Source organism: Perca fluviatilis, chromosome 2 (genome assembly GCF_010015445.1).
Source record: "Perca fluviatilis chromosome 2, GENO_Pfluv_1.0, whole genome shotgun sequence".
NCBI classification, from domain to species: Eukaryota; Metazoa; Chordata; class Actinopteri; order Perciformes; family Percidae; genus Perca; species Perca fluviatilis.
The window spans coordinates 1191214-1216664 of NC_053113.1; the positions used below are offsets into that span (position 1 = coordinate 1191214).

At 39.0% G+C, this 25451-nt stretch overlaps 4 protein-coding genes across 8 annotated transcripts in view; all 4 read right to left on the reverse strand.

Moving 5' to 3' along the window:
* LOC120571038 (zinc finger protein 271-like) overlaps nucleotides 1–6530 on the reverse strand; it is a 31146-nt gene extending 24616 nt beyond the window's left edge. For 2 of the 5 annotated variants that reach the window (XM_039819763.1, XM_039819742.1), the window contains exons 1-4: nucleotides 5385–5425; nucleotides 5119–5224; nucleotides 1099–1304; nucleotides 658–820 (exon numbers count right to left, since the gene is read on the reverse strand). In XM_039819763.1, coding sequence (XP_039675697.1) covers nucleotides 658–820; nucleotides 1099–1304; nucleotides 5119–5224; nucleotides 5385–5410 — 501 coding nt within the window. In that variant the 5' untranslated portion in view covers nucleotides 5411–5425. Of the gene's footprint in view, nucleotides 1–657; nucleotides 821–1098; nucleotides 1305–3002; nucleotides 3239–5118; nucleotides 5225–5384; nucleotides 5426–6063 lie in introns of those variants that run through there. The other 3 variants (XM_039819749.1, XM_039819756.1, XR_005641165.1) reach the window with 3 other exon arrangements.
* Nucleotides 1–25451, reverse strand: part of LOC120570713 (NACHT, LRR and PYD domains-containing protein 12-like) — a 565262-nt gene that overhangs the window by 342544 nt on the left and 197267 nt on the right. The gene's annotated exons all lie outside the window — the stretch shown is intronic.
* LOC120570742 (zinc finger protein 883-like) overlaps nucleotides 1–25451 on the reverse strand; it is a 340678-nt gene that overhangs the window by 177994 nt on the left and 137233 nt on the right. The window lies entirely within an intron of this gene.
* LOC120544505 (zinc finger protein 664-like) overlaps nucleotides 15459–25451 on the reverse strand; it is a 13873-nt gene continuing 3880 nt past the window's right edge. The window contains exons 2-3 of the mRNA XM_039778301.1: nucleotides 24626–24797; nucleotides 15459–17925 (exon numbers count right to left, since the gene is read on the reverse strand). Of these exons, the coding sequence (XP_039634235.1) occupies nucleotides 16861–17925; nucleotides 24626–24797 (1237 nt within the window). The 3' untranslated portion in view covers nucleotides 15459–16860. The remainder of the gene's footprint in view (nucleotides 17926–24625; nucleotides 24798–25451) is intronic.

The following is a 25451-nucleotide window of genomic DNA, read 5'->3' on the forward strand; positions in this document are numbered from 1 at the left end:
TACTACGGTTGGCATGTTCTGACCCGTCTTATACATTGCCTTCGAGCGGGACAGCAGCCCCACGCACACACAGCCTGTACGACATGGAGAAAGCAGCCCAACTGGAACAGCTGCAAAGTACAAACGCGGTCTCATCAACCGGTGATCACTGGATGTCAGTGAGTAATCAAAGTGATTTAGAAGTTACTGCACACTATATTGACTCTGGTAAGAAAAAGGATTTTTAGTTTTTTAGTACTTGGAGGAATTGTACAATAATGACGGATTCACACTTTGTTCTTTTGTTTACAGTAAATAAATAAACAAATACAAATCTTAAAGTCTATTTCATAAAGTAACTTTCTTTGTATTCATTTGATTCCCAATCAAGATACACTGGTAAGAATTGCTTTCCATTGTTAATATGTACTTAAAAACAGTTCTGAAGAGCAAAATAACAGAATTTTAATCATGTGATAAAACATGCAATTAATTCAGCGATTAATCACGATTAAAAAAACATTGTTTGACAGCCCTAGTTATTATAAAATTTTTAATAAATCATATCATTCAATCAAATTTAATTCCTCCCTTTTTTGCGCTGTATTAATATTCATTAATATTGAGATTAGATTTCTGGGACTCTTCAGTCTGGAGTAACCTCTTTACTTCGCTCACCTCCTCCTTCTTCCTCTTGCTCCCTCGCTCCACTGAGTCTCCCAAAGCCTCACTGACAACTTTCCTCTTGCCCTTCTTCTTCTCCTTCTCCTTGTGTTTCTGCATGTACTCTGTGATAAGGTCAACGTCTAGGTTGTCTTGCGGCTCCCATGTGTTTTCCTCACTGGAAAGATGAGTGCAGACAGAAGAAAATCTCCTCAGGCTTTGTTTTTAGGCAATACATTCTCACTCTAATTGCTAATTCATATTGTTCCTTTTTTCTATTGCCATTTTGTAAGGTTATTTGTGGGTCTGCAACTTAGTGTCAAAAGACTTTCAACTTTGAGGGCATGATACAATGCCGAAATTTATGCTGTAGATTATCTGCAATTTTTAAATAAACAAGATACTATATAAATATATAGAGAACACCAATTATTAATATTATAGACTCATACTTACTCTGAGAACCCCTTCCATTTCAGCAGAAACTCTACTCTTCCGTTCATCACTCTGCGGTTATAAACCTTCTCCACTACATACTCCTCTTCCTCCTCCTTCACGGCTGCTGCTGCAGCTGCAAGAGGTGCTGCAGGCTGCTCCTCCTCCTCGACATTTATGCCCTTCTTTCCTGCTCCGGTCGCCAGCTTGACGTCTGCTGAGGGCTCCTTTGGTAGACCCAAGGGGGAAACATGCAGAGATAATGATAAAAGGGTTAGAAGAACTAATGGGAGGTGTGAGTGAATTATAGTTTACCATGTTTAACTATATTCAAATGTTCTGTTTTAATGGAGAAAATGCAAGGGCTGATGAGGTGACCAATTCATAGGACTTCAGCCTCAATCAACGATGAGTTAATTTAACAGAAAAATCGCCAGATGTTCCTCCCCTTGCAAAACTCAGTTCGTTTTGGGAAATAACAAACTTTGAGCTAGCGAGCTACACACTGAAAAAGGCAAGTTTAGAACAACGTTTTGATCGTGCAACAAGGCAGGCCAGGGGGCTGTTTCTCAAAATCATAATTTATAAATCCAAGATAACAGACAAAGCAAGGCTTGACCTAGTCTTATCTGTGCAGCCTGGCTTGGTGCATTTCACGAAGCCCGAGCAACTAGGTTGAGTCAGGCTGAGGAGGAGAGACTAGGTCGAGTCAGGCTGAGGAGGAGAAATTAGGTCGGGTCAGGCTGAGGCTTACTAGGTGCAGACCTGCCAACCTTGAAGAAATTTTATGAGTACAACCCCCCTAGATCACAATAAATTAGTATTACTGTGTATAGGAATGGAGTGGATGAATGGCTGTAGGTGTAGTGAAACTACACAAATGTTTTCTTATATCCTGTGCAATATTTTGTGCCCATATATTTGTGTTAGTCTAACCAATAGAAGGCGGAGTGAGCTAATTAATAGGCCTAAGTACTTCTGTGTTAAAGATGAGAGTTAATACATAGCCTTCTGATTACTGAAGGGAAATGAAGTAGTCCAAGTAATGATTTACTCATAAAACAACTTTAAATAGGCCTAAAAAAAGTGAACTAAAACTAAAAAAAGCACAAGATTGAAGCCTGGCAGAGACACAAATAACATGGGTCAGATATTTTCAGATAGGCTTTTAAAAGGTTGACATGGGTGACAGTGCATTATGTCAGTTGCCTTCACATTGGCCTAGCAAATAGCCCTATTGTATGCTATGCATCATTAACTGAGCTCGTCACAGCTGGACTCCCTGTTATGATGTCATGGTCATTATTTATGTTCATAAATTCAATTAGGCTAAAAAAAAAATATCGAGCCTCAAGTATCACCTTAACGCAAAACATTTAGCAGCTAGCGTGGGCGTTAGCCCGACTCAGAGTACAAGGACCCACACCCAACCGCACCCAACCCACACTCCACCAGATGACTGGTTTAAGGACCAGGGTAACTAAGTCCACGTCTGAAAAAATAACCAGCAGCCTGGCTCACTGGATTGCACTCGACTGTAGACCAAAAAAAAGTACTTCTCACTGTTCTCAGGTCAAATATTTATGCAATTAAAATGCGATTAATTTCGATCAATTAATTACAAAGCCTCTAATTAATTAGATAAATTTTTTTAATCGAGTTCCGGTCCTAATCATTATGTTTCGGGGGGTGGGTGGGGAGTATTTGCAAGAGTGTATGACTGTAGCGTGGAGACCTCCTGTCTCATGCTCCTCCCTTCTCATGCCGACAGTAAATTCAGATGTTCAGAATAGCCTACGAAATTGTGAATTATTTTCTAAATTAAGTCACTGTTAAGTTAGTGAGCATGGGAGGCATGAGATGGGAGGTCTCCAGGCTGCAGCCATACCTGACTCAGTATTTGAGAGTGGGACTGTGTTCGTTACCTGTTGCACCTTCGTGACTGATATCGAAGTCTGTCTTGCACACGGGGCAGAACGCGTGATGAGGTAGCCTGGACACGTGAAGCAGGGTGGGAAATTAACTTTTTAAGCCACAGTGGCTGGTGGATGCCCAATTTTACCAGCCATTTATATTTTTTACCACCACATTTTTTTCCGGAATTCAAATTTATAATAAGAGTGCGCTAGCATATTTTGAATTGCTTCAATACATTATTTTTTATTATTAATACATATTTTATTAATATTGGCAAATAAAAAGTGATGTGAAAAAAATCATAATCTTTTTTTAAAGATTGTTGCAGCCCAAAAAGCCTAATTTTTTGTAAAGAATTGTGATAAAAGTTGCGATGCCTTTTGTATTTTTGTTGCAATGAAGTTGCGAGAGTCCTAGTAACCCTTCCAAAAAGGCTCCGAATGCTGCAAATGTTGGTATAATCGTTGGTTCAATCCCCAGACCGACAGGATAAAATATGGGTGGGGAAAGTGAAAGAACAGCGCTTGTCCCTCCCTCATTACCACCACTGAGGTGCCCTTGAGCAAGGCCCTTAACCCCAACCGCTCCAGTGGAGCTGCTCAGTGGCCAGTAGATCAGACTGTGGTTGTACTGGGCAGCTTCCAGGTATGAATGTGGAACTGTGTGAATGTGATCAGGACGTTCCTGCAAAAGAGAGGGTACCTCTCAGTGAACCTCCCCTGAATAAATAAAGGTTAAATAAAAAATAAAAAATAATATGAAAATGGCTGGTGGATTTAAGGGGAGGAGCGACTAGGTCGAGTCAGGCTGAAGTAATTCGGATAGATGAGCGTTCACGGCTTTCCTTACCAGACCGCGAGGTCGATAACAGATTTACTGATGCTAAAATGGAGAATACACATTGTTCATACTTCATACAGAGTGAGCAGCAGCTTCTTGTAGATGTATGATAAAGTGAAACACATTATTTGAAAAAAGAAACACGGCCGCTGTAATGAAACAGCGAGAGAAAGCGTGGCAGAAGATCACGGACCGAGTGAATGTGTAAGCAGCCTAAAAATATACATTTACTGACCACTGCTCTGAACTGAAACCCTCATAATCAGACCATTCAAGGATCAGGCTACTAATCACTTGCACAAATTAACAGTTGTACTCTTTGCCTTAAAAGTGAGCAGAAGATAATGTTACTCAGGAAATTTACCATGAAGATCAATTTTCTACAACGCTAGAATATGATACATAAATATCTCTCTCTCTCGGTTTCTCCCTCATGGGCTAAAATATAAATGTCCTAAGTCATATTAACTTCCACAGCTCGCTTTTAATGCAAAGTGTACAACTGTTTGTTTTTGCAAATGACAAGTGACTCATTGAATGGTTTCAGTTAAGAACAGTAGTTCATAAATGTATATTTTTAGATACTGTATATCATTCAGTCGCTCCGCTATTATCTGCCACACTTTTTCTCACTTTTTTTTTTATAATAGAGACCGAGAGTATCCTTCTCTACATATTATATGATTTGCTCCCTCGTATATATGGAGGCAGAACAGAAAGACATTGTATATTCATCAATTATTTCCCCCCCAGCTAAATATAAGGTCAAAAACCATTGAGTAGAAGGTACAAGAGTCTACAACACTAGATAGTAATTGGTCCAGTGAACTAAGACTATAATTTGGGAGGATTGTACAATTACCATATGTTCTTAAAAATTTACAATCCTCCCAAATTATGGTCGTTAAAGAATACAAAAAAATTAATCAACAAAAATAATTACATACATATGCTAATTGTAAAGTCCTCCCAAATTATAGTCTTAGTTCACTGAACCAATAACTATATAGTGTAGACTACTGTACCTTCATGTAACAACGGGAGAGGACACCTCAATGGTTTTTGACCTTATATTTAGCTGTGGGGAAATAACTGATGAATATACTCTCATCTATCCGAAATACTTCAGCCTGACTTGACCTAGTCTCTCCTCCTCAGTCTGACTTGGTCTTCGTGAAACACACCAAGCCAGGCTGCACAGATTAGACTAGGTCAAGCCTCTCTTCATCAGTTATCCTGGATTTATAAATTCTACTTTTGTGTGATACCCCCCTGAACACTGACCTGAACCTGGCTGGTATCAGAGTCCCAGTCTGCTGCTGGTCTTCTGGGGACCTTGTTGCTCCGCTGCTCCTGGTTCTGGTTGTCCTCCTCTATTCCTCTCTTGTCCCTATTTACTTATAAAAAAAGAAGAAGAAAAAAAACAGAGCCATATTGACCCAAATAAGAGTTAACAGCAGAAAGCAGCATTTTAAGGACACCCAGCAGGCCTACCATTACATTGTAATTACACTGCTTTGCAAATATTAAGAACCTTCTTCATCCCAGACCTGATGGTGCAGTACTTGATCCACATGGATCCACTTGCTGTCCATCTGGCTGTTCCTCTCTCTGTCCCTGTAGGTTTTCTTCCTCCTCCCCCTCTTCTTCATCCTCCTCACCCTCTGAATCTCCCTCTCTGTGTCAGAGCCCTCCCTTTCATCACATGCCCTCTCTCCAACCTCCCCAGACCCCTCTGGCTCTCCCTCTTCCTGCTCCTCAACACCTTCATTTGTTTATCTCCCTTTTTGGTTTCCTGGGGCTAAAAAGGACGCTATGTCCCTTCCTCGTTTCATGACAACTATTAGAAGAAGAAAAAACGGAGGGGCATGCATTACATTTCGTTTCCTAACCATCCCTCCCTACTTAACACGGGCAGATAGCCTGTTGATTACTTTACTCAAATGGATTTATTATCGCGATGCAACAGCCGAGATGGATGAAGTTCCGTGGTTAACATCCCAGCATTGTGTAGTCCTAGCAACGAGACTGACATTTGGATATTCGCTTCTGCTTCGATGAGTTTGTTTAGATATGATTAAGTTTCTAAACATATCGAGAGCAGACATTTCCAAACTTGATTTCATTCTCAGTGTGAGGAACAAAAGGAACCCGGTTATGTGCAGCAACAACAACAACAACAACAACAACAACAACAAGTCCCTTCCGAGATGAAATGGTTGATCTTACCAACAGGAGAACTCGGAGCTCCTCTGCTCTCTCCAAGAGGAGTTGCTGTCTCATTCACCGAGCACCACCACACGCTGCACGCTAAATAACTATTAACGTTAGTTGATATCTGTGGTATCGTAGACTGTATGTAACGTTAGTCTGGTTAACGTTAGACTATCGTAGGACTCAATGATGCCTCCAAGTGGACGGAACAGCTGCTGAGATGCTAACAGTGTAGCTAGCTAGGTTAGCATTTGCTACCAGCGTCGTGTATTTGGTGCTCCTCCTGATGCAGCAGAGCAGCTACAAATCTGTTCTTCCAACGCTTTCAGTGTTGGTGCCTGAGAAAAGTCCAACATCTGTACAGGCAGCTGCATAGTGCTAGCTAATAAAGTAATAATTGACGTTACCACTGGAGACAAACGGGTGAAGAAGTTCTAGGCTAGTGTTTGGGTGCGCCGCTCTAATTTACCCGTGTAGAACGTTGCGTCGCACATTAGTTCCGCTTTTGGCGCTCGCGTGTAAAACCATATAAAATTCATAATTGTTTATTTGGTCAGCACGGGAGGGGCTCAGGAGAGGCCAGGGACAAGAAAAAGAACAACAATCACCACTCTGGTTTGGTTGAAATAAACCCTTAATTCACCCATTTACATGTGGAAATATGCTGGCTCTATACACGCTAAAAGTCCTGATTATTTACATGGAGTCTGGTGGAGATATGCTGGCTCTATACACGCTAAAAGTCCTGATTATTTACATGGAGTCTGGTGGAGATATGCTGGCTCTATACACGCTAAAAGTCCTGATTATTTACATGGAGTCTGGTGGAAATATGCTGGCTCTATAAACTCTAAAAGTCCTGATTATTAACATGGAGTCTGGTGGAGTTTGGTGATGGTGATTTCGGGTCTGTTTCATGTTAAACTAAAAGGATCTTACTCTTTAACTAAAAGCTCTATCTCTGTAGGGATCCTTTCCATAATGTTGTCAGACACTTAGAATAATAATCTGAGTCTGTCAGCGGCAACAACAGAGCTTTTCACATTAACATAATTAAAAAATCAGCCTATTATCACCTTAAAAATATATCAAGGGTTAGAGGACTTATGTCTCAGCAGGATCTGGAAAAACTTGTCCATGCTTTTATCTTCAGTAGACTTGACTACTGTAACGGTGTCTTTACAGGTCTCCCTAAAAAATCAATCAGACAGCTGCAGCTGATTCAGAAAGCTGCTGCTCGAGTCCTCACTAAAACCAGGAAAGTGGATCACATCGCTCCAGTACTGAAGTCTCTACACTGGCTTCCAGTGCCTCAAAGAATTGATTTCAAAATACTTTTACTGGTTTATAAATCACTAAACGGTTTAGGGCCAAAATACATTTCTGATCTGCTACTACACTATGACCCACCCAGACCTCTCAGGTGGTCTGGGACAGGTCTACTTGTTGTCCCCAGAGTCAGAACTAAACAGGGGGAAGCAGCGTTCAGTTTTTATGCTCCACATATCTGGAACAAACTCCCAGAAACCTGCAGGTCCGCTGCAACTCTCAGTTCTTTTAAATCTAAGCTAAAGACCTATCTTTTTGATGTTGCTTTTCTTTAAATAATCTATTTTATTAACTTGAATTTCTTATACTGCACTGTAACTTTTATTCTCATACTGCACTATCAATTTTATTCTTGTTTTAATTTGTTTATTATTGTTTTTAAATTGTTTTAAATTGTTTTCTAACTGCTCTTTAATGTTTTATGTAAAGCACTTTGAATTGCCCTGTTGCTGAAATGTGCTATACAAATAAAGCTGCCTTGCCTTTAGTGGATGGAAACTTTACCTTTTAATTAGGAATTTAAACACAGACACAACAGGAAGAATAAATCCATCAAATCAAGTCACAAATACTCAGCATGTGGCCTTGTTTTATTTCATTCATTTTACATTTAGTTGTTCCACATTCCCAGACATTTAAAACAATTCAATCATTGAGGTTATTCTACAAGTCAGATGAATAAATCAGCTGTTTACTATCTGACCTGGTCTGTTTCCTGCTGCTCCATCATTCTTTAGTGTCCTCTGGAAACAGTTTGCTTTCTATTTTCTGACTTTGTATGACATCATCAGTGTCTTTGCTTTCAGTCTGAACACACCTCAACAGATTTAAAACCACATTCAGTCACAGAAAATACAAACAGGGAAGATATGTCAGAAGAAGATTATTAAATGAAAAGTTCACACTTCTCTCTCTCTCTCTCTCTGTCGCTCTCTCTCTTTCTCTCTCTCGGTCTCTCCATGTGTATGAAGAAAGTCATTTTTACCCATTTATTTGTGTCATAAATTGTAACACTTTCTTCTTCCCAAAATATGTATCTGTGTGTTAAATATCATTTTTGGATAACGCTCTTATCAATACATTACGTTAATAGTGTTGGTTGTTATTTTTGAGGTATTACAGTTCAACTTAACACCCCCCATACATTGTTTTCACATATCGCACCCTGCGCACACATTTTATACTTTTTAATCCTCACTTCAAACTACAAAGTAAAATGAAATTAGATTTTATAATAATAATAATCCTTAGAGTTTTTGGGACAAAGAGTCTATGTACATGAAGGATTGTTTGTTCCACAATGACAAAACTATCATATCTGCAGAGGGTCAGTTACTGGCTTGTAAGAGAACTAAAATCCAAACTTTAAGAGTCTGACTGGCCAACAGGAATAAAAGACGGGAAAAGCAATAAGATGAGACAGCCATTAGGCAGAAAGGTTAGAACCCTAGTGCTACCAAAGGAGAAGGTAATAGCAGAACCATTAAAAGGTGAAGGAAGTAAGGTCAGTATTGGGATGGCATTTATTGTTGAGGAGTCATTCTGCAGCAATGGAAACATGTCAGACATTTAGAAACTTTGGTTTTTGTCATCACACAAGGCTAATAGATTATGAATTATTGATATAATCAAGTGCAGCAGTCATTAACATGTGTCCTTGTTTTTAGACAGCTGTGATGCTCCACCAGATGTTCCAGCTGCAGTCAGTTAGCTGCACATGTCCAAACTGTGCAGCTTGATGCAGAATCAACAGTAGCAGTTGACAGGCTGTTGTTCTACCTCCCATTCCTCCTGTTTATCTACACTGGGCACTTTTCCCCAGGTTTGGGAAAAGACTTGGGGGACCATATTTGGCAGGAGGTTTAGGGGTAATGAGACTTAAGAAAATGTGCTAATATAAAAATAAAAATGCAATTTTTGGTACTGTCCAAAACTGCTGGAGTCTGTGATGAAGACTGAAGCTAAAAGTTCAGATATAATATTCACAAAGTCAACATTAATTAAAGTGGTTGGACTCCCAGTGTGTGTGTTGGTTGGCTGTCCCAGCTGATTTCTGCTGACTGGAAACATCTCCAACTTTCCATCCGACAACTGAAGAAGGAAAGTGAACCGACAGCAGCACCTGTCTGTCCATCAGTCACCTGGAGCATTTTTTTCTGATGAGATGAGAGCGAGCAAACAAGACACATGTTCATGTCTTAATCATCAAAATAATCTGCCTCAGGTTGAGCAGAATAAAAGTGAAATAAAAAGTGACCAAACTAAACTAAAGATTAAAGTCAAAGTAGCAATAGACTACCACAGTGTAGAAATACTCTGTTACAAGTAAAGATCCTGCAGTAGAAAGTCTACTGGAGTCAAAGTAGGCTACATACTTACTCAGCACTAACTTGAAGTATTCAAAGTAAAAGTACTCACTGTGTACATTTCAGAGTGTAAAATTATGGAGTCTTCAAGGTTCTGAAAGATGATATATTTTCTATCTTAGGCACAAGTCTTATTATGGTGTGCAACAAGATTAAAATGATAGATGTTTAAAGCCTTCAGTCTGAAAAGGTTTAATGAACAGGCTCTTTTAGCGCGTTCATCAACAACACTGATGAGCAAGTTGAGCAAAAGTATGAAAGAGACCAACAGATTCTCTTCCAAGTGAACTAGAGTTCGGTTCCCTTCAGCTGAGAACTAGACTGGGTAAACCCAGCCCCATCTGACGGAGATTTGATTTCACCCTGTTCAATCTGAAAAGATTGAGCTTGGTCTGGTGATAGCCAGACTAGGTGAGAACGGGATCGGACCCAAACACAGGAAGTGGACCAAAAACAGAGCATTTACTAGCCTTTTATTTGGTCAGCACGGGGGGGGGGCTCAGGAGAGGCCAGGGACAAGAAAAAGAACAACAATCACCACTCTGGTTTGGTTGAAATAAACTCTTAATTCACCCATTTACATGTGGAAATATTCTGGCTCTATACACACTAAAAGTCCTGATTATTTACATGGAGTTTGGTGGAAATATGTTGGCTCTATACACGCTAAAAGTCCTGATTATTTACATGGAGTCTGGTGGAGATATGTTGGCTCTATACACGCTAAAAGTCCTGATTATTTACATGGAGTCTGGTGGAAATATGTTGGCTCTATACACGCTAAAAGTCCTGATTATTTACATGGAGTCTGGTGGAAATATGCTGGCTCTATACACGCTAAAAGTCCTGATTATTTACATGGAGTCTGGTGGAGTTTGGTGATGGTAATTTCGGGGCTGTTTCATGTTAAACTAAAAGGATCTTACTCTTTAACTAAAAGCTCTATCTCTGTAGGGATCCTTTCCATAATGTTGTCAGACACTTAGAATAATAATCTGAGTCTGTCAGTGGCAACAACAGAACTTTTAGTGGATGGAAACTTTACCTTTTAATTAGGAGTTTAAACACAGACACAACAGGAAGAATAAATCCATCAAATCAACTCACAAATAATCAGAATGTGGCCTTGTTTTATTTCATTCATTTTGCATTTAATTGTTCCACATTCCATTTAAAACAATTCAATCATTGAGGTTATTCTACAAGTCAGATGAATAAATCAGCTGTTTACTATCTGACCTGGTCTGTTTCCTGCTGCTCCATCATTCTTTAGTGTCCTCTGGAAACAGTTTGCTTTCTATTTTCTGACTTTGTATGACATCATCAGTGTCTTTGCTTTCAGTCTGAACACACCTCAACAGATTTAAAACCACATTCAGTCACAGAAAATACAAACAGGGAAGATAACATGTCAGAAGATTATTAAATGAAAAGTTCACACTTCTCTCTCTCTCTGTCGCTCTCTCTCTTTCTCTCTCTCGCTCTCTCCATGTGTCTCTCACTCTCTCTCACTCTCTCTAACAACAGAATGAACAGATGATAACAGGGTGTTGTGAATATGTTACATTTCACATTAAATTTTATGAGGAGAACTCTGAAGAAAGTCATTTTTACCCATTTATTTGTGTCATAAATTGTAACACTGTCTTCTTCCCAAAATATGTATCTGTGTGTTAAATATCATTTTTGGATAACGCTCTTATCAATACATTACGGTAATAGTGTTGGTTGTTATTTTTGAGGTATTACAGTTCAACTTAACACCCCCCATACATTGTTTTCACATATCGCACCCTGTGCACACATTTTATACTTTTTAATCCTCAATTCAAACTACAAAGTAAAATGAAATTACATTTTATAATAATATTAATCCTTAGAGTTTTGGGACAAAGAGCCTATGTACATGAAGGGTTGTTTGTTCCACAATGACAAAACTATCATATCTGCAGAGGGTCAGTTACTGGCTTGTAAGAGAACTAAAATCCAAACTTTAAGAGTCTGACTGGCCAACAGGAATAAAAGACGGGAAAAGCAATAAGATGAGACAGCCATTAGGCAGAAAGGTTAGAACCCTAGTGCTACCAAAGGAGAAGGTAATAGCAGAACCATTAAAAGGTGAAGGAAGTAAGGTCAGTATTGGGATGGCATTTATTGTTGAGGAGTCATTCTGCAGCAATGGAAACAAGTCACACATTTAGAAACTTTGGTTTTTGTCATCACACAAGGCTAATAGATTATGAATTATTGATATAATCAAGTGTAGCAGTCATTAACATGTGTCCTTGTTTTTAGACAGCTGTGATGCTCCACCAGATGTTCCAGCTGCAGTCAGTTAGCTGCACATGTCCAAACTGTGCAGCTTGATGCAGAATCTACAGTAGCAGTTGACAGGCTGTTGTTCTACCTCACATTCCTCCTGTTTAACTACACTGGGCACTTTTCCCCAGGTTTGGGAAAAGACTTGGGGGACCATATTTGGCAGGAGGTTTAGGGGTCCTCCTCTTAAGAAAATGGGACAGTTTAAAAAAAATTAGCAATTTGACAGCATTTCGGAGCATTATTATGACCATATCTGTGTCTACAACAGTTAGTTGTGATGCTCAGATTGATTTTACATTCACTTGGCTTCGGTACTGTCCAAAACTGCTGGAGTCTGTGATGAAGACTGAAGCTAAAAGTTCAGATATAATATTCACAAAGTCAACATGAATTAAAGTGGTTGGACTCCCAGTGTGTGTGTTGGTTGGCTGTCCCAGCTGATTTCTGCTGATTGGAAACATCTCCAACTTTCCATCCGACAACTGAAGAAGGAAAGTGAACCGACAGCAGCACCTGTCTGTCCATCAGTCACCTGGAGCATTTTTTTCTGATGAGATGAGAGCGAGCAAACAAGACACATGTTCATGTCTTAATCATCAAAATAATCTGCCTCAGGTTGAGCAGAATAAAAGTGAAATAAAAAGTGACCAAACTAAACTAAAGATTAAAGTCAAAGTAGCAATAGGCTACCACAGTGTAGAAATACTCTGTTACAAGTAAAGATCCTGCAGTAGAAAGTCTACTGGAGTCAAAGTAGGTTACATACTTACTCAGCACTAACTTGAAGTATTCAAAGTAAAAGTACTCACTGTGTACATTTCAGAGTGTAAAATTATGGAGTCTTCAAGGTTCTGAAAGATGATATATTTTCTATCTTAGGCACAAGTCTTATTATGGTGTGCAACAAGATTAAAATGATAGATGTTTAAAGCCTTCAGTCTGAAAAGGTTTAATGAACAGGCTCTTTTAGCGCGTTCATCAACAACACTGATGAGCAAGTTGAGCAAAAGTATGAAAGAGACCAACAGATTCTCTTCCAAGTGAACTAGAGTTCGGTTCCCTTCAGCTGAGAACTAGACTGGGTAAACCCAGCCCCATCTGACGGAGATTTGATTTCACCCTGTGGACCAAAACCAGAGCATTTACTAGACTGCAGTTTCAACCTTTCACACAGTTTACTGACTTAAATATCTGGTTTAATGGATGAGAACTTTCAGATCCATATGCAATGCATGTGCAGGTTAGTTCCCCCAACAAATGTGAATGCCTGAACCTCTCTTTTTTTTTTTTCTTCAATTTACAGCGTTAAAATGCATGCGTCTATTCTAGCGAGTCAGCTTCCAGTAATTCCAGTTCCCTCCAAACAGTGGCCTAGGTTTTAACAGACACTCTGCTCCAACTCCTCTTTAACACAACTAAAGACATTTAATGATAGAGACAACACTGTCAGCTGCTCCCATTGTTCACCTTCCTCTAAAATATTAGAAACACTAAAGCAGAACCAGAAAAGCCAACACGGTAGAAATGTAGTGGAGCTTCATTATTTCGGAGAGTTTCCCTCTGATATTCTGTCCAATCAACAAGCGACTGCTTCCACCACGTGACGTGTTTCCACTGTTTGCTGCGTTTGATAAAGTGCAGTGTGACGCAAACTGAACCAAATGAAAAATGCAACAATGTTACAACTTCAGCCCCGAATCTCACCGAGCCCACCGAACTACAGAGGAGCAACTAACGGAGCAGACTGTTGCTCAGCAACGAGCGCAGACGATAGAGTTCAGTGGCGCAGATATTTCATACAATGTTAGTATTATTCATATTTTAAAGACATTTATATTAATTAGAACAGTTTCCGCTTTTGCACAACTTCACCTTCTTCTTCACATTGAAGCCTGCAATTCAGTGTAGTGACGGCTTTTCAGAAAACCTTTAAATATTCCACTTTAGTATCATACATGTTTGGTGTTATATAACATGTTAAAGAAATGGAAACTAATAAATACTATTCCAACTTTTCCAACTATTCTTACTGACTCACCTTCTTCTTTCGCATTGAAGCCAGCAATCTAGTTAAACTTTAGCACAGGGGTCTTCAACGTTTTTTAGGCCAAGGACCCCTTAACTGAAAGAGAGACGGAGCAGGGACCCCTCACTACATATATTGTATAAAATGAAGTTGCATATTAAACTGGGCCTACAATAATGTGTAGGGCAGCCTAAAATCTTTATACATAAATGTTTTGCCTAGAAGACTAAGCTATTAAAATAGCCTAAAAATTGTTGCTTTTGTAAATCATGTTTTCATGTTAACACATAAATGTGGGGATGGATATCTATAGGCCAGTAATCATTGGGGATTTATATTTGCCAATAAAATGTTAAATTCATGTTAAGACTTTTTAATTTTTGAAAAAACTTCAAAATTTGGCATCGACTCTGAGGACCCCCTAGGGGTCCCGGACCCCCTGTTGAAGATCCCTGCTTTAGCAATTTAGCTTTTCAGTTTTCACAAGTGTTTCTAGTTACTTCACATTTTTTCCCCTTCCTTCATGTTTGTGATAAACTGAAGTATGATGTCATAAAAAAGAATAAACCTGTAAAAAAGTTAGAAACTAAATGTTGAAGTTCAATTCAATTCAGTTTATTTAAGAAGATAAAATCAAATCAGATCAAATTAATAAAACAAATTATACATGGGTTAAACATCGTATTTTGAAGCTAGTGACAGTCTGTAGATTTAAGCCTTGATACAATTTAAACCAACCTGATCTCACAGAATTCCGTAAAATGGGCACGGACCCTTAACTCAAAATCCGTGGCAGTTTCACGGAATTGCAACAAAATCCGTTGAACTGTCACGGAATAATTCCGTTAAATGAACACGGATCGCCAACGGATCGCCAAATTCCGTGATGGGCCCACGGAAGAATTCCGTGTAATGAACACGGATCGCCGAAAACGAAATACGGGCTTACGTGACACGCGGATCGGCGAAAAAAAACGGTGGGTGGGCTTACGGTTCCGTGACACGCAACAAGAACGGGACGGTTGGATTCAGGAAAAGGTCGTGGGTGGGCTTACGGTTCCGTGACACGCAACAAGAACGGGACGGTTGGGTTCAGGAAAAGGTCGTGGGTGGGCTTACGGTTCCGTGCCACACGTGGGACACGCTTAAAAAAAAATAAAAATAAAAAAATAAAAACACAACTGACAAACGCCACACGCGGGACGCGAACTCCGCTCTCCTGAGTGAAAGTCCTGTGTTTTACCCATCCACCACCCCAACCAACCTCCTTAGGCGGAATTCCGGCCTTACATACTACTCACTACCGTGCCACGTCATCTTCTCATTGACTTTACATTGGCATTGTTTTCCGTGGTGGACACAGAATTTTCACACATTCCGTACCACCACCACGGAATGAGCTGTTACCAGTCCGTGCCCATTTTACGGAATTCAGTGAGACCAGGCTGATTTAAACAGGTGAGTTATATAAACAGTTGTTATGAAGTGTGAAATTAGCTTCATAGACCAAAACCGTTTTTTTGTACCAGACTGTAAACATTTATATATTTCTGATGTAAAGTCTGGATTTTTCCACATGGGGGTCTATGGGGAATGATGCGAGGAACTGTTCAGTGACACACATAACAAACATCGTTTTCAGCATCTTACTGAGATATTAATAATCACTCAAATTTCTATATTTTTTTTTTCTATTTAACCATTATTTAACCAGGAAGAAACTCATTGAGATTACAAATCTCTTTTTCAAGAGTGTCCTGGCCAAGGCAGGCAGCAGTACAACCACACATACAGTACATGCAAATACAAAATACACAAAAACACTAAGAACATAAAACAACTGAAACAGCAAATCTCTCAAAGTCAACCACAATCTTAACCAAATCAGGTAAAACATCTACAGCCAGATGTGGCTGCCTCCAAGTCAAACAACATCCTCTTAAAAGCGACCAATGAGGCTAGTTCAGTAAGTTTTATGGATTTCTGTATATAAATAAATACAGAATAAAATAAAACATACATCACCTGACACAAGCTAGCATTAGCTCAATTCAGTATCAGGACAGTCACTTAACTTAAAAGAATTAATGTTACCTTTTGTGATATTAAATTCAACACTTAAGTAATAATATAATATTGTAAAACACATTTTTCATCCGTGAAATGTTATTCCATGTTGCTTGGTTTAGGATTTCTTTCACATGAACATCCTAAAGCAGTACAACTATCTTTTTCTGAGTCTTTAAGATCAGTTGTCTGTCCCAAGATGGCGGCGCCACAGACGCAGTTTAAACACTAACTGTTCAAGTCATTTTTTAAGCAGCAGCAGCAGACATGTTCTGATTAAAGCTGGTCAGTTTTGAAGGTTTGCTTCTTTTCTTCGTCTTAAGTGACAATAAACTGAATATTTCAGCAACTTGACATCACCTTAGTAAACAGTGATGGGGATTTTTATGAATTGTATTTACAAGGTGATCAATTAAGAATAACAAACACTTCTTCATTCCAGCATTAGTTTAAAAGCGCTAGCAGTTGAACCAGAACTCAGAATATTTTATTACAAGAAAATAAACTCATTTTGAGCGGAATAAATCCCTTCAAAGGGAGGGAGTGTAATGAGTAGTCCTAGCCAGGATAACATCCATGCTGTTCAGAAGATAAAGTTACTGCTGGTCAGCCTTCAATGTGGAGAGAAGATCAGAAAATAACAACACAGCTATCAGGGCATGAGGAGGAGGCAGGAGGAAACAGCTTGGCTCGGAAACATGTTCACAACGAGGCAGTATGAACGCGCTGGTGAGATTTAAGGCCATTACTCTGAGAAAAAGTTTTCCCACATTGTTCACACCAGTACCGCTTCTCTCCAGTGTGAATGCGCTGGTGAGATTTAAGGCCATTACTCTGAGAAAAAGTTTTCCCACATTGTTCACACCAGTACGGCTTCTCTCCAGTGTGAATGCGCTGGTGAGATTTAAGGCTACTGCTCTGAGAAAAGATTTCTCCACATTGTTCGCACCAGTAAGGCTTCTCTCCAGTGTGAACACGTCGGTGGATTTTTAAACTATCATCCCTAGAAAAAGTTTTACCACATTGTTCACACCAGTACGGCTTCTCTCCAGTGTGAACACGTTGGTGGAGTTTAAGGTTACTCAACGTTGTGAATGCTGCCCCGCATTGTTCACAGCTGTATGGTTTATCTCCAGTGTGAACATGTCTGTGGCTTTTTAGGCTACCACTCTGAGAAAATGTTTTACCACACAGATCACAGCTGTAAGGCTTCTCTCCAGTGTGAACACGCTGGTGAGATTTAAGGTTTCTGCTCTGAGAAAATGTTTTACCACATAGATCACAGCTGTAAGGCTTTTCTTCAGTGTGAATGCGTTGATGTTTTTTTAGGGTACTCTGTAGTGTGAAAGCTGCCCCACATAGATCACAGCTGCAAGGCTTTTCTCCAGTGTGAACACGTCTGTGCATTTCTAGGCTATTACTCCTAGAAAAGGTTTTACCACATTGATCACAGCTGTAAGGCTTTTCTCCAGTGTGAACACGTCTGTGCATTTCTAGGCTATCACTCCTAGAAAAGGTTTTATCACACAGATCACACCAGTACGGCTTCTCTCCAGTGTGAACACGTTGGTGAGATTTAAAGTTACTACTATGAGAAAAGGTTTTACCACATAGATCACAGCTGTAAAGCTTCTCTCCAGTGTGAATGCGTTGATGTATTTTTAGGGTACTCTTTTGTGTGAAAGCTGCCCCACATTGATCACAGCTGTGTAGATTGTCTCCAGTGTGAACTCTCTGATGAATCTTTAAATATCCAGATGTTGTGAAGGATTTGTCACAGTGTTGACAGTGGTGACGTTTGGGTCCCTCTCCTCCTCTCCGTTTCTATAGCAACAGACAAACGGAGAGAGCAAGAGTTAGTGAACAACCTTCTTAAACCCTGGACTTGCTCTCACTCACAATTTTCACTCTTCATACAATAATTTATGACAAAATGAAGGAAAATATGTGCTGTTTGCAGACATGTTATTATGGAAGCAAATGTACTTTTCATAACTTTAATAAGTTCAGAAATATTCTAAATTTTTCAGGCAAGTTTCCCCATTCAAATGATTGGCAATTTACTCTCTTCAGTTTTACTTTCAGTCAGAAATTCCATGGTAACTTTAAAATAACAAAAACCTTTCATACATTCTGGGTATTTTTCATGCTTCAAATCCCATTCAAACCTTTTGAAATACATACATTAATTTGATGTCAAAATAAAGGTAAAGTTCTTCGGGTTGCAGACATGTTACTATGGAAGCCATCAGGCTCTTCTCAGTGTTTCCCACAGGTTGAGAGTTTACTGGCGGTGGTGTGTGGCGCAGGATGTGACGGCGCAGTGCGTGATGGCTAGGTTTAGTAATAATGGGTTCAGTTATAAACTAGTTTTACGAAAGTGAAAACAATGACTACACAACATTATCAGATCATTTAGAAAGAAAAATCTATTTACTAGGGATGCACCGAAATGAAAATTCTTGGCCGAAACCAAGGCCGAAACCAAGACCGAAAACCGATTATGCCAATTATTAGTACCATTGCATTTATGGCTATGACTGTGTACTAACTTTACTAAATTCAAGGCATTGCAATTGTATAAATTAATATTAAAGTTTCAAAGAATAAATAAATTACAAATTATGCAAATATTTATTTAGCACATTGCAAGAATGCACAGTATAAAATAAAATTCAAACTTAAATGTTTAACTTGACCTCACTCATGTTTACACTTAATAATAATGTACAGGCCTACTGGCCTGCAGAAAGGTTTTAAAATTAAATGTTCTATCATGAAAAAAACCAAGAGCATTTAGGTCAAGTGCATTTTAAATTTTTCTCTGTACTACTACAAGAAAGTGCATTCAGAACAAGTGCAACTGCTTAAAGATACAACAATATTTTCTCTGTATGCCTTCAACATAATAGTGCATTAAAACAAAGACTGTCAGTCTAAAATAACGTTAAGTCAAACTTAAGGCGAGACACTACAGGTGAATAGGGAGTTTTTTTTAACTAGCAGATATCACCATGAAACTCCGCCAGTTGATTACTTACATTAAGGTGAGAAAAAAATTTATTACAAGTTTTCTGTAATTTAATGTTTAAATATGCAAATTAGGCATTATCTAATGAAAAATGCGCTAATTTGCATACATTTTAAAAAACGAAATCTGAGTATTGGATAAAGCCACGTTCAAAATTATTTTTTCATTGTGTTCACATATTAGATGGGGAAAAAATTACAGAGGGATTTATGGATATCTACTTTTGTTATCCTGTAAATCAGAATATACTGTCAATAGCCTTAAAAAAACGATTTTCGCCATGTTTTTTGGAATAAAATGTTATATAAATCAGGCTAGGAATAATATATTTACAAATCCCTCTGTAATTGTCTTCATAATATAACTAGGTACAAGACTGGAAAGATTGGTGTATAAAGGTGCTACTGAAGTGGAGATTTCGTTCTTGGAGTATGAGAGAAAAGTCATTTTGAGAAAACGGGCTTTAAAGATTTTTATAGCAAAATTCCACTAATTTCTAATGAAAGCCATGAATTACAGACACATATCCCTTCAGGTCCAAGTAAGATCCATGTATCACACTGTTTAACATCCAAAACACATTATCGCTTCATCCATCACTGATCATAACATCCAAAACAACACATAAACATGGCCTTCAACTGAAGACCATTACATCACAAACTTCAAACTGACAGAACATAACCATTACACAGCCTAGTTCCCCCAAGTTAGTTTACAGTCTACATATCCATGCCAGCACCATATGTAGGGCCCTCCTCCATCTCCTGCTGATGTCTTTTCACTATTTTGGCTGTGCTTACACTCTTACGGCTCCGCTTTGCACTGGTGGAATGGACACTATTGGCTTTTGAGATCCTAACCATGTCATCATCCTTCATTGCATTAACAGTCTGTGCTCTGAAGCCACAATTTCTCCATCACAGCCAGCATGGCAGATGCACCCTCATTGAATGTAGAAATAGCCTTCATGGCTGCAGTTTTTGGACACTGGGCCCATATAACCAAGTTGAGGCATGCGTTAGCATTCTGAGTGCCTCCATGCTGCACTGTCACTGGACATCCGGTGATACACAGGGATGAGCTTCTTATGAATCATTCAAAACACCAATATTTAGAACATTGGAGAAAGCAATCAAAGAAGACTAAATTGTCATTAAACGCATTTTCACACTGTCAGAGATACAAAGAAGAGACGGATCCTGACTAAATACAGGCTCAGTGACCACCAACTGGGTCAGACAGACAGGTCAGAGAGAGAGACAGGCTCAGTGACCACCAACTGGGTCAGACAGACAGGTCAGAGAGAGAGACAGGCTCAGTGACCACCAACTGGGAAAAACTATCTTCACTAAGAGATTTACACCTTGGAAAAATAGCCAAAAAAAGTTACCACCAGAAAAGAAGCTGGTAGTTCTCCTAGGAGAGGGGACAGCAGCTCCACTGACAGCTAAATATGGATCTGCCTGCCACAGCCTGAGGGACTCACAAACACTTAGGATCCCAAAATTACAGATTTGTTTAGTATTTTATAGTAATTATAGTAGAATAGTATATATGTGACACCTACATATTTAATATATGACATGTAGGCCATACATTTCTGTAAACTGCTTGGAGAGAGGGAGAGAGAGAGTCAGTCTGATTACCTCCGCTGTCTGAAAACTCCTGTTGTCTGAACGACAGTTTAAACATCGACGTACTATGTGAAGGTATTTCATCCTCTGCTGTCTTAGTGTATAATCCCCTGCTGGGTCTTCTTGCTAATAACAACTGTTTTCGTCTTCTCTGAGGTGATTTTCGACCGTTTTCGACGCATTTATTTTGACATTCTGAACTACCGCGGAAATGTCAGAGCGCGTCACGTGACCATTCTAAGCGAATCACGTTGTCAGGAATTGTCATCAGCCAGCAGATTGGCGATTTTAGCGCTAAAGCCCCCCCTTTTACTTTCACGATTGGTTGCTGATGAAAAGGAAATGACCATATTTGGATCCGACAGCTTTGTAGAGGAGAGAGAGAGCTTTCCAACGGTATATGAGATGACAGGGTGCAGACAGCGATCGCGGAGCAGCGGGATGATTTAGAACGCCAACTTTTGTTGAATTTAGGAGAAATCTACCGACGCTAACAGACAAAGTATAGTAAAATAAAGACCTACATGTGTATTTTTGACTTTTTTTCACCACATTTCTGAAAGAAGACATGTTACTGAACACAAATAGCCGAAAATCTCAAAATTGACCAGTGAAAAAAAACCGATGTTTTTGCCTGCCGTGTCTCGCCTTAATGGGAAAAGCAGGCTACAGCTAAATTAAGACTTTACAGTAATAACAATAAAGAAAAGTATTGAGTGATAGTATTTTAAATGAGCACAAGTAAAGTAGAACGGACGTAACAACTGTTATATATGTTAACGTTTATTTTCAAGTTTTATTTTGAGGGTCTTTTAAAGTTTACATGCTGTCTCAGCTAGCGGTTAGCCGAATTAGCTGTTAGCTAAACTATCGTTAGCTTAACTGTGGAGGCTAACGGCAGACCAATACAATTAGCTAGCAGTTAGCCGAATTAGCTGTTAGCTAAACTAACGTTAGCTTAACTGTGGAGGCTAACGGCAGACCGATACAATCATCTAGCGGTTAGCCAAATTAGCTGTTAGCTAAACTAATGTTAACTTCCCAGAGGAGGCTAACGGCAGCCTGCTATAATCACCTAGCGGTCCGCCGAATTAGCTATTAGCTAAACTAACGTTAGCTGGAGACTAGCGTGGGAACAGATAGGGTAGTTTCGTAAATCCACGCACCACAGCGCATGCAGGTGGAACGGATCGGGTACTGACACACGTGCAGGTCGCGGTTTCTGTTTGCATCATCACAACATTTTGTTGAAAATTTTCGGTGGCCGAATATTCGGTGCATCCCTACTATTTACATATTAAACAAATTAGACTAAAAGATGACACAGATACAGATGAAAATATTGCGACACTATGCGGCATCTGACACGATTTCAGGGTAGTTATTAGGGCTGCACGATATGAGGAAAATATGCGATATGTCGTAACGTTGTTGAATATGCCGATAATTATATAACTTGTGATAAATAAACTATTAAAATGTAGCCTACTTAGTTCTGCTGCTTTCAGTATATTGCTAAAATACAACAAATTGCTTGTTCAATTTTAAACAAATGACAAAAAAGTGTAGCCATGATGTGCTTTGTCAATTAAATCAGTTTTTTTTGCCAAATGTTAACGGTTCAGCAGATAAAATACCCATAATACTATACACCATACAGAAAATTACATGTTATTATTAATCTCAACAATGTTTCCTCCTAACTCTAGGAATATCTAAAGTAAATTCTTGTTCATTTTGTTTGTTCGATCTTTGTTAATTTTTTGAAGTGTATTAATCTGTGTTTTGGGGTTCCTAAACATAGCCTACTGTTCAGGGGTCCGTTCCAGGTAGGAGGTTTAACAAACTGAGTCTAACCCTGATGTCTGAGATGATTTACCCCGAGATGGGAAACTCTGAGTTTTTGGTTCCAGAACAGCTGATTTGAGTTGGTTCAATCAACTCAGGGTATGTTCACTCAGGGTTACGCGCGTGCACAAAAGGCAGTATGAATGGAGCCATGATTCTACGATTCACCATGGTAACAACCACAAACAAATGGGTCGGCGGAAATACTCATGCGCACAAACAGCGAATTTGAACATGCATTTCGTTAAAAAAGCAAGACTAGTGCTGCAAAAGAGAGAATTGGTGTGGGAGAAAATTCCTGCTCGAGTCAATGCGTACACATTCACAGTGTATTAATTTCATATTTAATCACAGTTAACTTATAATATTACTGGTGAAAACTGGAATTGTATTACACCTATAATTTCATTTAGGTGCAATCCTGCAGGCGAAAAAATAAACTATACTAATCCCCTTCTGAGGCGGCATTACCATGATCATTAACAGAACTATAATGTATAATGATGTAATTCTTTTTAATGGCTCTGTCCAGGGAACACTACAAAACCGTTTAAAAAACGTTTCAGAGCGAGTCACACTTTTCTGATTGCTCTGCATACAGTGGCTTTACTATTACAGTATGATCCGCTACAGCTGTTGTAAAGCAAACTGCTGTTTGCAAAAAACGTAATGCGATACAAAGAATCTGCTGGGATGTTAAAGCCTGTCCATGATGGTTGATGTTAGTGATATGAGGACGGATAAGGTAGCTTATCTACATATCTAATGGATTGTGATAAAAAATACCTCTCAAATCAATTATGTGGAAATGAAAATACATCTATAGTCGGGACTCAATACCGACGTAAACTCTCTGTGAATTAATACAGCTTTTTCATCAACAGGATCGTCGACAAAAGGACATGACATGTTTGAGAAAAAAACGTTTTATAATCTGCCTAATACAAACCAATAAGTTTTTTTTTATTGCAGATAAAACTGCATTAAAATGCGCCTGATACAGACTGAATGAATGAATGAAGAAATTAGTTTTTTCTTCCCTCTCAGAAGGAGGAGATTGAGAGAAACTCAAGGTTTCTTGAAGAAAACCTGCTCCCGACCACTCATCAAGTTCTCATCTGAGCAGATTTCTGTCATTCAAACAACTCTGAGTTGTAGTTTAAAACTTGAACAGACAATTTAATATGTCATGCATGCGGCACACACTTTGCGAGGGGGAGGGGCTGGAGGCAGCTGGTCTGTGTGCGCTGTAAATAATGTACCATTGTTTGTAGAACAACAGTAGAATTTATAAATCCAGGGTAACCGATAAAGCGAGGCTTGACCTAGTCTGATCAGAGCATCCTGACGTTCTGTGTTTCATGACGGCAAAGCCAGGCTGAGGAGGAGCAACTAGGTCGAGTCAGGATGATGCTAAAATGGAGAATACGTGTTGTGCCTACTTAGAGTGAGCAGCAGCTTCTTATTGAAGTATGAAAACGTGAAACACATTATTTGTAAAGAAGAAAAACGCCTGCTGTAATGAAACAGCGAAAGAAAGCGAGGCAGACGTTCACGGACCGACTGAATGTGTAAGCAACCTAAAAATATACGTTTACTGACCACTGCTGTGAACTGAAAAGTCATAATCATACCATTCAAGGATTAGGCTACTAATCATTTGCACAAATTAACAGTTGTAGCTAGGGCTGCACAATATATCCTAAATGTTGCGTTAACTTGAAACGGGTAAACCTCGTGGTGCATTCAAAGTTATTGTAAAATACCCTTTTCTGTCTTATCCATCATTTAAAAGCAATCTACTGGTGAAATAAGTTATTATTGTTGTGTTATTACACTTTTAATAAATCATTTAAATTCCTCCCTTTGTTGCACTGTATTAATATTCATTAATATTGAGATTAGATTTCTGGGACTCTTCAGTCTGGAGTAACCCCTTTCCTTCGCTCACCTCCTTCTTCTTCCTCTTGCTCCCTCGCTCCTCTGAGTCTCCCGAGGCCTCACTGACAACTCTCCTCTTGCCATCGTTCTTCTTCTCCTCCTTCTCCTTGTGTTTCTGCATGTACTCGGTGATAAGGTCGGGGCAGTCCAGGTTGTCTTGTGGCTCCCATGTGTTATCCTCACTGGAAAGGTGAGTGCAGACAGAAGAAAATCTCTTCAGGCTTTGTTTTTAGGAAAGACATTCTCACTCTAATTGCTAATTTGTATTATTCCTTTTTTCTATTGCCATTTTTTTAAGGTTATTTGATGGTCTGCAACTTAGTGTCAAAATACCAAACCTTCAACTTTGAGGGCATGATACAATGCTGAAATTTTCATTTCCAAAATTGTACCCCTGTTTAAGATGGGGTCATGGACTTTTAAGAATTCCTTTTTTTTTTAAACAACATAGAACCCAAATGCAAAAAAAGAGAAAAATCCAACCTTTTTTTTAAGTACATTACTTTGGTGGTAAAAAAAAAAAAATCAGACAGTTAGAAAAAAAAAAAAACTTGAAATCATGTGTCCCACAATTATTGGCACCCCTAACAATTCCGCTGAAAAATGTAATTGATTTTTTAATATATTTTTCTGTAGTTGCTAAAGTTGGTCAGGGTATCTAGGAACTTTTAAATAGTAATTCATGACTTCCTGTTTCCCTGGGGTATAAATATGACGTGACACAGAGTCCTAATTCTCTTACCCATTTGTCAACATGGCAAAGACAAGAGAACACACAATTCAAGTAAGGCAGATGTGTGTCGACCTTTGTAAGTCAGGCAATGGCTACAAGAAAA